Below are 14,853 nucleotides of genomic sequence, written 5' to 3' on the forward strand. Positions count from 1 at the left end.
GAAATTATAACTCTAAAAATCCGGGATGATGAGATAAAAATTAAACTTTTAGAGTTACAAGAAAACATAATTATTCAGAATCAAGCCAATAGAAATTTATTAGCCTCATCTAGCTCAACCATAAATAATGAGGAAATTATTATTTTGAAAAATGAAGATGACTATATTAACCAGGGACGGAGTCAGGAATATTAACATGTGGGGCATATACATTTTAATTACATTCTTATATAATTAATTTATTTCAAATATTACTAAAAATATTCATTTTTATATATGTGATCAAATATTTTTTTAATATTTTATATATTATATTGTTAGATATTTAATTCTTCACAAAATTATTATTGAAAATATATTTTATTTATCATAATTTTCTTAAACAAAATAAAAATTAATTTAAAAATAAATAAATTATTTAATACAAAATATTTTTACTAATATTTTTTTAAAATCATTAATTTATAAGGAGGAATATTTTAAATTATACTTAAAAGTTAAAACAAATATTAAATCATTAAATGTTATTAAATAAATAGTATAAAAAATACTATAACTAAACCTAAAATCAAGCGGGGGCAACAACCCCCATTCCAATGTATCTCCCTCCGTCCCTGATATTAACAAAACAGAAAAATTAATATCTCACAAATGTATAGTAAAATAAATCTCACTGTTAAAGATAAAACTTATGAATTAATTGCTTTGATTGATTCAGGAGCAGATTAAAACCACGTCCAAGAAGGGTTGATCCAAATCCAATATTATGAAAAAATCAAAGAAGGGTTGATCAAATTTGTTATAGAACCTCTTTTCTTTTAATAAGAAATATTCATTAATCCATTATACTAGGAACCCCTTTTCTAGATTTACTTTATCATTTCACTATTAATAATACAATTATAATCACTAATGCTTTATAACATGAACTTAAATTTGAATTCTTAGAACCGCATAAGATTAGAGATCGTAACTTTGACGAGAGTAAGGTTATATAATTTATTAATCAAATTAACAATAAAATAAAATAAATTAATTTTATTAATAAGGAAATACACTATAAAAAGATAGAAGATCAACTTCAATCTCCAAGTATTCAAGAAAAAATTAAAGATATACAAAATAAATTTATAAAAGATCTTTGTTTAGAATAACCTAATGCTTTCTAGAAAAGAAAAGTGCACACTATCTCTTTAAACTTGACTTTAAGGAAGAAAATATCCCCACTAAAGTCAGACCAATACAAATGAATAAACAACATTTAGATTACTGTAAAAAGGAAATAAAAGATTTCTTGGACAGGGGATCAGTTAGGCCTAGGAAGTCTCCTTGGAGTTGCTTCGCTTTTTATGTTATTAATGCTTCTGAGCTAGAAAGAGGAAGTCATCGATTAGTAATAAATTATAAACCTTTAAACAAAGCATTACAATGAATTAGGTATCTCATACCTAATAAAAAGGATTTGATAAACAGATTACATAATAAAAGTATATTTCAAAGTTTGATCTTAAATCTGAATATTATCAAATACAATTAAAAGAATAAGATAAATATAAAACCGCTTTTGTGGCGCTCTTTGTCACTATGAATGGAATGTCATGCCATTAGAATTAAAAAATGCTTCTTCTGAGTTCCAAAATATTATGAACACTATATTTAATGATTACTCTCACTTCATCATAGTCTATTTAGATGACATATTAGTATTTTCAGATTCTATAAATCAGCATATACAACATATGAACCAATTTTATGAGATAATTAAAGAGAATGAGTTAGTCTTTTCTGAAAAGAAATTTAAAATATTTCAATCTAAAGTAATACTTTTGGATTTTGATATTTTCTAAGGTATGTATACCCCAATTAGTAAGTCTTTGGAATTTATTAATAAATTTACAGATGAATTAAAGGATAAAATCCAGTTGCAAAGATTCCTAGGTTGTATGCATTATGTGGCTAACTTCATACCCAACTTCAGAACCGTTTGTATATCATTATTCAAGAGATTTAGGAAGAATCCTCCTTTTTGGGATGATTCAATGACCAAAAGTATTTAGCAATTAAAGCAAATAGTTAAAAAAAAATACCCTCTTTAGGAATACTTGATCCTATAGCCAACCTTATTGTTGAAACTGATGTCTCAGACATAGACTTTAGGGGGGTTCTAAAACAAATACTTTCGGGCATGTAAAAGGAACAAGTTGTCAGATGTTATTCAGGAACTTAGAACTCAACTCAATTAAACTATAGTACTATTAAAAAATGAATTTTATCTATTATTTTGTATTACAAAATTTCAAGATGACTTGTTTTCAAAAATATTTTTATTAAAAACAATTTGCGAAGCTACACAAAGTGTTTTATAAAAAGATGTTAAAAATTTAGTTTCAAAACATATATTTGCTAGATGACAAGCATTACTTTCTTGTTTTGATTTTGAAATCGAGCATATTCAAGGAATTAAAAATTCATTACTAGATTTTCTAACCAAAGATTTTTTACAGGGAAAACATGAGTAAAAAATCAGTTGACCCCAAAGATGAAAAAAGATAAGGAAATAATTTTAGGTAATCCATCTTTTATTTCCAAAGTTATCTCTCCTACTACTGCTACTCCTATGACAACTATTAAGTCTACTTTATTAACTTCATTAACTTTTACCTCTCAAATTACCGTTCCATTATCTATCCAGAAAGCTCACCCCTCTAAATTAGCTTACCATACACCTCTTTCTTCTTTACCAAAATCGACTTTTATTACCAAAAATTTGTCTATACCAATATTACCTTTAGAAACACTTTATTTTCCTCCAAACTCGTCGTTATTACAAAATATTTTAAGAGTTTTTCCTTCGGAATTTTTCTTCATTTCTAAAGACCAAATCAAGACCAGAAAATTCTACGAATTTATCCTGATAGATTTTGAGTCTATTACTCTTACCCATCATACAAACCATAATGATAAATCTAAAATTAAGTTCTCTAAATTCAAAATTAATAAGGTATTATCTCATTCTGATTGGAAACAACCTCCATCAAAATTAAAATCTTTTTCTAAAATCTTTACTCCACAATACTATTCTTACTTTGATTACATGGACGCTTGGTTCAATTTTTTGTCTATTGAACAATTCAACCACACCTGGTTTATATGGTTCAACAAGGATATTTCACTTAGCTTCCCTAATTGGTTTATCCAGTGGTTCAGAATTGTTGGACCAACTTTAGAGATATTTTCGGATCATGCTTCAAAGGCATTTAACAATTTAACAGGAAAAACTACTTGTCATGTTTACAAGTCTTTATTATGTTTCTATGCTGTTTTTGGAATTACGTGGATTTCATCCTGGACCTTTTCAACTGAACCATTATGGGAAGGGTCATATACTACTCAATTAGTCAATAAATTTTCTGTTAAATTATGGTTAAAGTTTAATCCAAATTTTCTTTCTCCATCAAGATTAGATTCTTGGTTCAAGTCTCATCCTGATCTTTGCAAAGAAAATGTCACCTCTCCAGAAGATACATCTTTCTTATTAGATGGATCAAAATTACCTGTCTCTTTATCAGCTGCTTCCAGCCATAAAGAATTCTTAAGCAAAATTAAAGAAGTTATGATTATTTTATCTGAAAATGATAGTGCTTATAACACTTCTGAAAATAATAATGAAGATGATTGTTATGAGATCACAGACCTTTAAAATACATAATCTTACATTTAATTATTTCGAAGATAGTTCAGTTATGGTGAAGATAAGATTATGAAGATTTCTCTTGTCAGCATTATTTTAAAGATAAAATCAATTATGATGAAGATCAGAAGTTAAAACAACAGCGACCCCCCTTTGCTGTCTTTAGTCATCTTTCACTCAGAATTGCTTTTGAATTATTGACTCTATTTTATTAAAGTTTTTTTTTATATTTTATTTCAATTATTAAAGGCCATATGGATCATTAATTTTTATAAAATTTCATGCTTAATTTATTTTAGTTTCAAGTCAGGGTTGATCTTTGCTTATAAAAGAATCATTTGTTTATCGTAAAAGATATTCGAGTTTTCAGTCTTAGAACTTGGAAATCTTGATTTATCATCCTTTGTAAATATTTTTCATAAATAAAAACATGTCTTTTAATATTTTCAACATATCCTCCAATATTACTTTCCTTTTATAATCATCTTTATCAATTATATTATTTTTATCTTCAATAATATTTCCACCATTTTCATTAATATTATTCTTTTCATTATAATTATCATTAATATTATTTTATTTTATAAATTAGAACATAAAAATCCGGTACAGAAATGTCAAATTTGGTCTCCACATATGTGTCCATATCTAGTACATTTGATTTGACCCATCACCAGAGTCAAATAAAAGCGATCTATTCACAATTTTTTTTTATAAAATAAACATAAATCATTTAGGAAAATTCAAAATAAAATTATAAATAAAATAAAAAAAAGTAAAATATTCTAACCATTTACCTAGTTTGAACGCGTCCCATAAATCACACTTTTTCCTTTCCGCCAGCCACAAAAGATTATAGAATTAGATTGCACATTTCTGTCAACAGTGAGACTTTGAACTTGAATTCAAAATACCCACACCTTCCGCGAATGCTTCTACTCACATCATTTTACCCAAATTATTTTAAATTATTTAAATAATTATTACAATTAAGGATCTAAATTATTCTTATGTGCGTGTAAGTTGCGTTGTCCTTCTCGTCCTTTTTTGCTTCCATTTAACATTTAATTAATAACTCCGAAATTATAGAGAGAGAATTTTTTCTTTTTCTTTTTCACAAAACGTAATTTTATACTATTAATCTTTTGAGACATACATAACAACAAATCAGAAGAGAGGTCATTGCGATTGATTTTTCGATCTCTCTCTCTCTCTCTCTCTCTCTTCTTTCTCTCTCTACATCTCCGATTCTTCCATTTCTACCGACGAACGAATTTCTTCCGTTTGGATCTGATCAGGTTCGATCGATTTTCCAGATCTGGCATTTCGTCAATCGATCTTGCTTCATTTTTCTTTCATTTTCTTGTAATAATCTTTTAATCTTTGCTTTGTTTATGATTTTGCTTAACAATGTTATTATCATTTTGCTTTGTTTTAGAATTTATCAGAATTTATTAGAATTTATCAGGATTGGAATTGGATTAATTAGCTGCGAGGATTTGATTTAGGCTTTATTTGTTCTTTTCTTGTTATGATTTCGTTTCCTGATTGATTTCAATGCTCACCGACCTTGAAATTTTCATGTTGCACTTTTTTTTTTTGAATTTTCGTTTGTGAGATGTGATATGGTGTTTTTGATGTTCGTTTGATCTTATGAAATTCGTGTATGGATTGTTTTTTTTGGTTTTATTTTTGATTCAATCTATTATGTTGATTATTTTTTTTTGTATAGGATTTTATGTAATTGAATTGGAATAAGGATTGGATTTTAAATTGTTTACATTTTTTATGCTAGTTTCTATTGCTGATTCTGAATCTTAGTTGATAAATGTAATAATCTGTGATTTATTGGCATTTTTATTAATATTAGTTATTTGATAATCAGAGGATGATGGTTCAAAATATTTCTTTTGGAATTCAAGTTATTGTTTTGCTGTTGTGATGAAACTCTGAGCTTTTATTTGGATATGTTGCAAAAGTTGAAGTGGATTTTATTTTGTAGATAACATTGTGAGCCTTTTGGTGCTGGCTCGTAGCTTGTACTGAATACCAGCTGCTACAATGAAGAAGGTTATTGGTCAAACTGTTAGGGACCTGTAAGTGTTAACATTGATTAATTAGTTTCTAACGTGTCATATATGGGCCGTGTATAATATATAGTTGCTACTTTGGGTGTTTATTACTATTTTGGACCCCAATCCTATTTCCTAATGTCTTGCTATTTGTCTGTGTTTTTGCAGTAAAAGAGAAGTGAACAAGAAAGTGCTCAAAGTTCCTGGCATTGAACAGAAGGTAAAGTTTTTCTTATTTGGAAAGTTTGGTATGAAACTATGTATACATGATTTTACCAATCATATCGTGAAAGTGTGTGTAAGGATTTACGTGAAGCATGATCATATTTTCAGGGGATGCTTTTCTCATGAAATAGATGTTGTCTGTCAATTTTGTGTATTATAACCTTGAACTAAATTAGATTTGTTGATTTCTTTCCCCTCTACCAGGTTCTTGATGCTACCAGTAATGAACCATGGGGTCCTCATGGAACACTTCTTGCAGACATAGCTCAGGCAACCAGAAACCCGTAAGCGTAGGCCTCTCAATTTTATGCTAGATATTGTGTTTCACTGCATAGATTCTCATTTTTTTAGTGGACCTGCAGTCATGAATACCAGATGATCATGTCAGTAATCTGGAAAAGAATTAACGACACTGGCAAGAATTGGCGGCATGTCTACAAGGTATTAGTTAGAATATTTTATGTTCCAGTTGTAAGTACTCCCAGGTGTTGCTAGTAATCTTCACCTTCTATTGTCCTAGTGCCATGTTCTGTTTCATCAACACTTCAATGTTCCCCAATAAAGTACCCCATTTAATAAATTTGTCTTAATGCATGTTTATACTCTTTGAAAAAATGAAGGGTTGTTGCATGGTTGTACATTAAGAACTGTCTTGTTTTTTTTTCCTTCTGCATCATTTACTGATTGGTGTTTCTATATTAAATAAGCTAGTTTCTTATGTTTCTATATTAACTGCTCACTGTTCATGAACAGGCATTGACAGTACTGGAGTATTTGGTGGCTCATGGTTCTGAGAGAGTCATAGATGACATCAGAGAACATGCTTATCAAATATCGGTAATTTTCGTTCACTTAACTTTTACCTATTTATTAATATGCCATGTTAGTCCATTGCCATGCAGGAAAATATTATAATGCAACCTGATAAGAGTGTAATCTTCATATGAACAGACTTTGTCCGATTTTCAATATATTGACTCCAGTGGAAGAGATCAAGGAAACAATGTCAGAAAAAAATCTCAGAGTCTCGTTATCCTTGTGAATGACAAAGAAAGAATCGTAGAGGTTAGGCAAAAGGCTTCTGTTAATAGGGAAAAGTAAGTCTTCTCTCAACATTTTTACTGATATCTTGTACATTGTTATTTTCTAGTTGTTATATAACTTTCACATCAATCCCCTTATTTAGAAAGCATCATATAGTATATTTTTACATACTTCCTTTCCAATTTTCCTCAGTTTTGGAAGATTCATAATCTTGCTTCATTATTTCTGGATTATATTTTAAAAAGATTTAATGGATATGCACTGTCACCGTAGAACACTGTAAAACAGTTATACACTGACATCCAATGAAAATCCTTTATTTTGCCACATTACCCCACTTCTTGTAAGATCATTTTTAAACTGGTGGCATGACATGGAAAATTGTGGTCTCTCATTGGATGTCTCTTTACAACTAACAGTGTATCTCCGTTAAACACAATCTAATATCACAATGAGATATTAATTTTCTTAAACAATTTACCAGGTTTCGTAACAATACACCAGGTGGAATGTATAGACCTGGTTCACACACAAGCAGTGGAAGCTATGGTGATCGGTATGATGATGATCGTTATGCGAGCAGGGAGGAAGATAGAAATGGCTATGGTTATGGAAGAGAAAGAGAAATGGGCTCTAGAGATGATGATCGGTACAGTCGCGATGGAGATCGATATGGTAGAGATGATGATGACAGGGGAAGAAGTCGAAGTGTTGACTACCAATATGAAACAAGAAGTAGGAGTTCTGATAGAGAGCGCGATTTGGATGAGGATGGCCAACACTCGTCTCGGTAAAGCCTACATAATAACTCTGATAAATTATTCTAATAAGCTTAATCCATGAAATCTGAAAGATAATTTCGTTTAAAAGCTGCACTAGGAAGATCTCAAGGTCTGTTTTACTCTCCCGAGTATGCACTACACTGCACTGCACTGAGTCAAGTCTTTTTATTAATTTTTTTCCTTTTCTGAATTGGCAACTTAAAATACGCACTACCCTGATAATCTTCATCGATGTGGAATATGTTAACCTCAGGCTTTTCTATGTTAAGCATTTAGGAGCACCAAACATGACTCTTTGTTTAATAGTTAGAGTTCTAGAAGTTCACTTATATCTGGATCCTAGCCTCATCATCTTTACTTTATGTTATTGCTTAAGGCTGATGAATTATATGTTGTTCGTTAGGCAACTCTGATAGCTTTCGTTTTTTACTAAAATGAAGTTCATATCATCAGGCTTTTTTAGTGTGAAATATTGATATATGGGGTGGACAACCCAAACCATTCATTTAGTAATATGGTTTTGATCTTTATTCTAAATTGGATTAAAATGGAAAATAAATAGAGCAGTTTGTCCTTATTGTTTAGTCAGTACTTCCTCACTCATGCTTAAATTTGCTGCTTTGAATTTAAAAAAAAAAGATTGTACTGATTAGTTGCTAACTCTAATCATCAATAAAACAGACCTTAATAAATTTCTGTTTGAATATATTTGAAATATTTTAGTTGATAATTTTTAGTTGATGGTTAATTTGTGTAATTAAGTAGTTCACTGCTAATCTCATTTCCAACAATTATCAATGGAAACAAGTAAACTACAAAAGTAATGGTATAGCGGAAGTACAATACTTTAAATATAAGTAGTGTTGCTAGAATTGCATATGCTTTTTTTTTAAACTTCTAGCATGATAAACAGAATGAGGACTTATGCTGAAGAATAATAAGGCTTACATCTGCGCTCCCATTTAGAGTGTGGGTCTTGTGATTTTTATGAAAAAAGGAAAATGTGCTGTGAACTAAATCTTTATTTGTTCAGTAGCACTAATGAAGTTTACTTGAACATGGGGCTTGATGTGATTTTAGTTGCTCTCTGATATAAATCATCGATGCTTCTAACTTGACCTTTTTATGCAATGTTTTCTCAGAGGCAGCAATGCTAAAGTTGAAGACCAATCACTTGAAGCAAGGTAAATTTGTCAGGGACACCCTCTCACTCTCTCTTGTGTACACATTGTTTCTAGGCACTTTCATATTGATAATGTGCAATACCAATGATCAGACTTCAGCGGAAGCTTTCTGAGCAAAATGTGGGTGCTCCTCCTACGTATGAAGAGGCTGTTGGTGAAGCTCAGAGCCCTGTGCAGGGTGAAAGGTATGAACTTTTATACAATGGATTGACAACACTTGTTCAAACCGAACCTGTTATGAATAATATATTCATTGCAGGGATGTTGAACCTTCGGCAGAATCTGCTCCAAGAGGCTCGCCCCCTCATGCAAGTGATAATCCTAGCCTAACCTCTGCTCCCACTGGATCTTCTCCTGTAAGCAATAATCCAACTGAAGTAACTGCTGCTACCAGTGCTGCTGCTTCTGGAACCCAGGAAACTGAGCCCACTGATGATTTCTTTGACCCTCGCGGCCCTACATCAGGTCTGTTAAGTTGCTTGTTTTCATGTTATGTTGGTCACTTGTGTAAAGTACTCTTGTAACTCTTTTCTTGTTTAAGAAACTCTTGTGTGTTTGTAATGTTGAACTTTTATTTACTTCTATTTACATTACATGTCAAAATATTATGCTGTATATTATGTTGTCTTTCCTTTGGGGAGTTGGATCTTGGAGGTCCCTTGTTTCAATTGTGGGATGCATATTTTGAAATTTTCTGTCTCTTCATTGCAAACGCTGTTTTCTTTAAACTACCCTTAAATGTTCTTGAGTATACATCTTTGTACTCCCAGTCCTAACTACACACTTTTCTGGTCCTAAACACTATTATGGGCTTGCGGTAAAACCACTTGATAGTATGATGTATTTTACAGGTTTTTTTTTGCCATCTAGGGTTCAGATTACTAGGACATAGAAATAGTGCTATATTTACTGATACAGGCTCGACTGTTGTGCAGGCACCATTTTATGCATTAACTTGGTCATCTTTTGAAACTTAACTGTAGGATCCATTAATTATAATTTCCCTGAATTCTATAAGGGGAAAAGTTGGCCAGTCACTAGTGTAGCTCATAATCACAATTTTTTTCATTTATACCATGTGTATGTAATTTGAGTAGCATATAACTGAGTAGTACAGCACGATTTGTGCTAAAGTCTGTAGAGTCACACATAACTTTGGTTAGTATACTTGTAATATAAATGGCATGACCCTTATTGACATATTATCGTCTACAGTCATTTGTGGTTTCAGGTTAATATTAATGGTTTTGAAAAAAGCCTTCATCAACGCTTTAAGGCTTTTTTCTTTGCAAGCAACATTTTAGTAGGCTTGGTTTGTACTCATAACATCTTTATGTTTCTTATCAGCTGCCCCAACCACCTCTAATTATGGCGAAATAGACTTTCTTGGTTCTCTATCAGACTCTTTCTCTTCAAATGCATTGCCTCCTGTGCCAGATACACCAGCAACTGCAACCCCTGAAGCAAACAATGGTTCAACAGCTTCCTTTGCAGCACCATCATTTGGGTCCAATAATTTCAACCAGGTAGGCATCTTTATGATTATTTCTTCGTTTTAGTTAAAAGAATTCTTTTCTTTCTATGTTTTAAGACAGTACCAAAAAAGAGAATTGATTTGTTTATGCCTTGGAATTCTTCTGATAGCCACATTTATGCCTTGTGTCCATCCTTTTTGATTTAGCATACATAACATAACTGTAACTATTGTGTGGGTAGTAGAGTTTCTGTTGAGAGATGTACCGTATTACTTGAGAATTAACCTGTTTGCTTACAAACTGAATAGTTAGAATTCTGAAAATTGGTTTTCTAAATCTAGAAATGGCTATTTGTATTGTTTGTATGATATATCTATATCTCTATTTGTTAAATTGTTAATTTTCATTCAAAATAATCTATCTTTTGGTTCAACTTTTTGCAGTCTTTTGAAGATCCATTTGGTGATTCACCATTCAAGGCCGATACTTCTGCTGAAACTGCTCCATCTCAACACTATGCACATCAGAGTATTGAACCATCCCAATCAGATGGTTTTAGTGCCGACACAATGTCTAACTTTGGATTTGGGGACTCATTTTCTATTGTACCATACTCTGCATCTGCTACCAGTGACGCCCAACCTTTCTCCGCTAACTCCAACTTTTTGTCCCAAGAGTCATCATCTCAACAACTGGAAACTGATATTCTTGCTGACATTCTTCCTCCTGCACCATTACCTGAGATGACATCACAGCAAAACAGTGCATCTCCTTTTGGCCAACCTTCACCTTCCTTTTCTGGACCATTTTCTGAACCAGCGGGTCAACTTACTCTGCCAGGTTTCTCAGCTGCAACCAGTCAACCTGCACAAACCCTTCCCAGCGGTCAATTTACCCAGCAACCCTTTTCAACTCCTAATTCATCTTTTCCAGCTAACACCAGTCCATATGCACAAACACAGCCACCCTTTCCTTCTCATTCTAGTCAACCTGGCTTGCATGGATTTTCATCATCTACTGGCCATTCTATGCAGGCACCTTATGCTTCTCAAGGTGGTCAATCTGCACAATCAAGTGGTCATACCTATGGTGGATTGTACTCCCTGGATACATCTCTTGCTCCAGGAGCTCCAAACATGTATTCTCAATCACAAAATGGATATAATGGGTCTATGAACAGTGGGAATTACTTGCCACAGGGATCCTCTACAGGTTTTCCTTCACACATGACTCCCCAAGCTCCAACACCACAAGCGGCACAACAACCGGCACAAATCACAAACTTTCCCCATCATGGAGGATCTACCGGTTCTCCTTCCAACAACAGCCAGGGCTTCTTTGGGCAACAAGGGAATGCAGCTCCCTTAGGTTCATCATATACCCATCAAACACCTGCTCCCAATGCTTCACCATATGCTGTTTCAACGACATCAAATTCTTTAGTTTCTCAACCTTCCAAGGATAAGTTTGAGACAAAATCAACAGTTTGGGCAGATACCCTAAGCAGGGGGCTGGTTAATTTAAATATATCTGGACGTGAGTGCTTATACTTTGTCAATTTCTGATACTTCAGTTAGAATATTGATCTTATATGGGCAAACTATTAACTATTATGCTTTTTTACATGCAGCTAAAACTAATCCGTTATCAGATATTGGGATTGACTTTGAGTCCATTAATAGGAAGGAAAAGAGAATGGAAAAGCCCACCAACACACCTGTAACATCAACTGTAAATATGGGTAAAGCTATGGGATCAGGTTCAGGCATAGGTCGTGCTGGTGCTGGCGCTCTCAGACCTAATCCAAACTCGATGATGGGTCCTGGCATGGGCATGGGTATGGGTATGGGAAATGCTCCCGGAGGTATGGGTATGGGAATGGGAAATGCTCCGGGTGGAGGTATGGGTATGGGCAATGCTCCGGGTGGTATGGGTATGGGAGGTTATGGAGGGGGCATGAATCCATCCATGGGTATGGGCATGGGTGGTATGGGAGGAATGGGTATGGGACAACAAGGTTACCCGATGCAACCCCCTAGTGGAATGCCTCCCGGTTCCAACATGCCAGGTAACTATAATAACAACATGATGGGTCCGGGTGGTTATGGTCAACAGCCTTATGGTGGATACAGATGAGATTGAACATTATTCCTATAGATGAAAAGGTGAAGTATTGTTAATTGTTTTGCTACAAGCGGAGAGAAGTCATTTCGATAGCAGCATTCGGGTTCTATAGTGGTGTATCATTGAAGTTGCAATTTTCTGTAAAGTAAGTGACCCAGTGTGGTGTATGTTTATTTTTGATATAAATGTGCTGTTACCATTCTTTTCTTTTTTGGGGTCACTAGGTGCTTTGAGCATCAGTGTTGTGTACTAGTGACAGGATTGAATAACCTTACTTGGGTTATTGCTTCCTTTGACTGTTCCTCATTTTTTTGAACACCAACAGATGGTGGTTTGATATATTAATATATTCTTTTTCTCATTTTGCTTTTTACATCTCTCCCATATTTATCTTTTTTGATGTGTTGGAGCTTGTTGATTTCATGCTAAGAGTTCATTAATGTAAAAATAGAGTGTGGTAAAATCAATGTTCATCTGGATAGGCTATGAACGACCTAATATCCACTTGCATGTTTACTAGTTAGTATGCTGTGTGATAATTGAAACTTGAATTATTAAATCAATTAACATGTAAAATAAGTGAGGAGCCTTCAATAATGTTACACTTCCAAGAATATATTTACCAATCATAAAACACAGATATTGTGTTCCAAGATGCTCACAATTTTGATAGTTAGTTAATCAAATAATTCTAATTTGAGGTGTGCGGTGCTACCATACTTTTGGTGACAAATATACTGTGCTTTTCGTGCTGACATCAAAATCTTGTGTTTAACGCTTCCTTTTAACCCCATGTTCGTGATTGTATTTTAAAGGTCACTTATTTTAATATGCATAAAGTTGCTTAAAAGTAATGTAGGTCGAAGTGTTCCGCATGATTGCATGTAGCCAAACCTTTATTGGTCAAAAGAGAAGCTGGTCTTAAAATTATGCAGGTAACTTTTTACTCTCTCCATCACCAAGTATAAATAACCGTCCGACCAGTGGAGGAACTAGAAATTTAGACTTGTGGAGACACAATGTCTAATTTATTTATCCATGCACAACATGTTAACATATATACGTGATTTAATCAAATGGTACTTCTTCCGCCTCATAAAAAAATGTCATATTCGATATGTTTAAGAAAATTTGATTTTAATGATAAAATTAATATCATTTATTAAAATATCCATATTAATTATAATTAATATAATAGTTAAAAAAAGTGAAATAATTGATGATAGATATATGAGTGTGGTGAAACATGCTTATATAGGGGAGGTGGTTAGAAACGTCTTAGGTCCTCTGACGTGGAATGCTTCGATTAAATGCGACAGTAGACAACCATCTAAGAATAAAGATAGGGTGATGACTTCTTCACTGTGAGACTGCTCGACCTTCAACAATGCTCACGCCTTTGAATTGAATCTTTTCATAATTGGACCTATTTGTCTTTGGGTCTAAGAAAGATCTAAAAGAGTGATTTAAAGGGAGTTGCTCTTTCCACCATTAATAGTGAAGAGCCACCTTATGTAAATTCAACATTGTCCATTTGAAAATATATTTTTCGGTGCATTCCAGTTGTACAAAATCAATGCGTAAGTGAGACATAATCTCATTTTGCAAGAAATGAGTTAGGGGATACATCTCTATAATAATCCCTTATACACCCGTTCCATTTTAAGTGAGCTACATCCCATATATTAGAAATATACTTTCCTAACCATCCTTTATGCGCTAAAATTTGACATTTTTTAAGAAATCCACAGATATAATAGACCATATATAATAAGTATATTATCATAATAAATTTGTTATCAATTAAATATTACATTGAAGTTATAAGATTAAAAGGCCATATATTAGAATCTATCCATAATACTATCAAAATGAGAAATTAAAAAATCATAAATACTATCCATAATCCATTATACAAATACTATCAAATACTATTGGGTATATCATACCCCATGTTTCTCCGCCGCCTCCTGTACTGCAATGTCTTATATGCCTCAAACTAAATGACATCTATAGTGACATCCCAAAAGTGACTTCTGAAAAGTCTCTTCTCTTTATGGCCGCTCGTGAAATGACTTATATACAACGACATGAAGGTAACACATCAATTACAAGATCTGTCATATCCTGCTCCTTCTCTAATATCTCCTGATGAGCTGGTATAGGTGAATCTTCTGAGTATCTAGTGTCATGTAAGGATGTGACACTCTAATATTGAATGTAGTCGATGTAGTACTCTATTTACGAGGAAATGTC

General features: G+C 32.9%; 1 protein-coding gene across 2 annotated transcripts; it reads left to right on the top strand.

Annotated features, from left to right (window-relative positions):
- The first annotated feature begins 4,816 nt into the window (after window positions 1-4,816).
- On the top strand, window positions 4,817-12,970 carry LOC127128780 (clathrin interactor EPSIN 2). 2 transcript variants are annotated; one of them, XM_051058152.1, is made up of 14 exons: window positions 4,817-4,989; window positions 5,694-5,787; window positions 5,932-5,983; window positions 6,193-6,272; window positions 6,351-6,429; window positions 6,742-6,825; window positions 6,940-7,085; window positions 7,517-7,822; window positions 8,957-8,998; window positions 9,091-9,183; window positions 9,258-9,463; window positions 10,346-10,524; window positions 10,917-12,009; window positions 12,104-12,970. In XM_051058152.1, the coding sequence occupies exons 2-14, from the start codon at window positions 5,753-5,755 to the stop codon at window positions 12,607-12,609; spliced, it is 2,901 nt and encodes a 966-aa protein (XP_050914109.1). In that variant the 5' UTR covers window positions 4,817-4,989; window positions 5,694-5,752; the 3' UTR covers window positions 12,610-12,970. The 2 variants fall into 2 exon arrangements, with proteins under 2 accessions (XP_050914109.1, XP_050914110.1); XM_051058153.1 differs by having other exon boundaries at window positions 4,821-5,056.
- Window positions 12,971-14,853: the final 1,883 nt, after the last annotated feature.

The sequence above is a fragment of the Lathyrus oleraceus genome, chromosome 3 (assembly GCF_024323335.1).
Source record: "Lathyrus oleraceus cultivar Zhongwan6 chromosome 3, CAAS_Psat_ZW6_1.0, whole genome shotgun sequence".
Classification (NCBI taxonomy): Eukaryota; Viridiplantae; Streptophyta; class Magnoliopsida; order Fabales; family Fabaceae; genus Lathyrus; species Lathyrus oleraceus.

Coding starts and splice junctions, on each gene's coding strand:
- LOC127128780 (XM_051058152.1), top strand. CDS start 5,753: ATGAAGAAGGTTATTGGTCAAACTGTTAGGGACCT. Junction 5,984..6,192: donor TTCCTGGCATTGAACAGAAG/GTAAAGTTTTTC, acceptor CCCCTCTACCAG/GTTCTTGATGCTACCAGTAA. Junction 10,525..10,916: donor GGTCCAATAATTTCAACCAG/GTAGGCATCTTT, acceptor AACTTTTTGCAG/TCTTTTGAAGATCCATTTGG.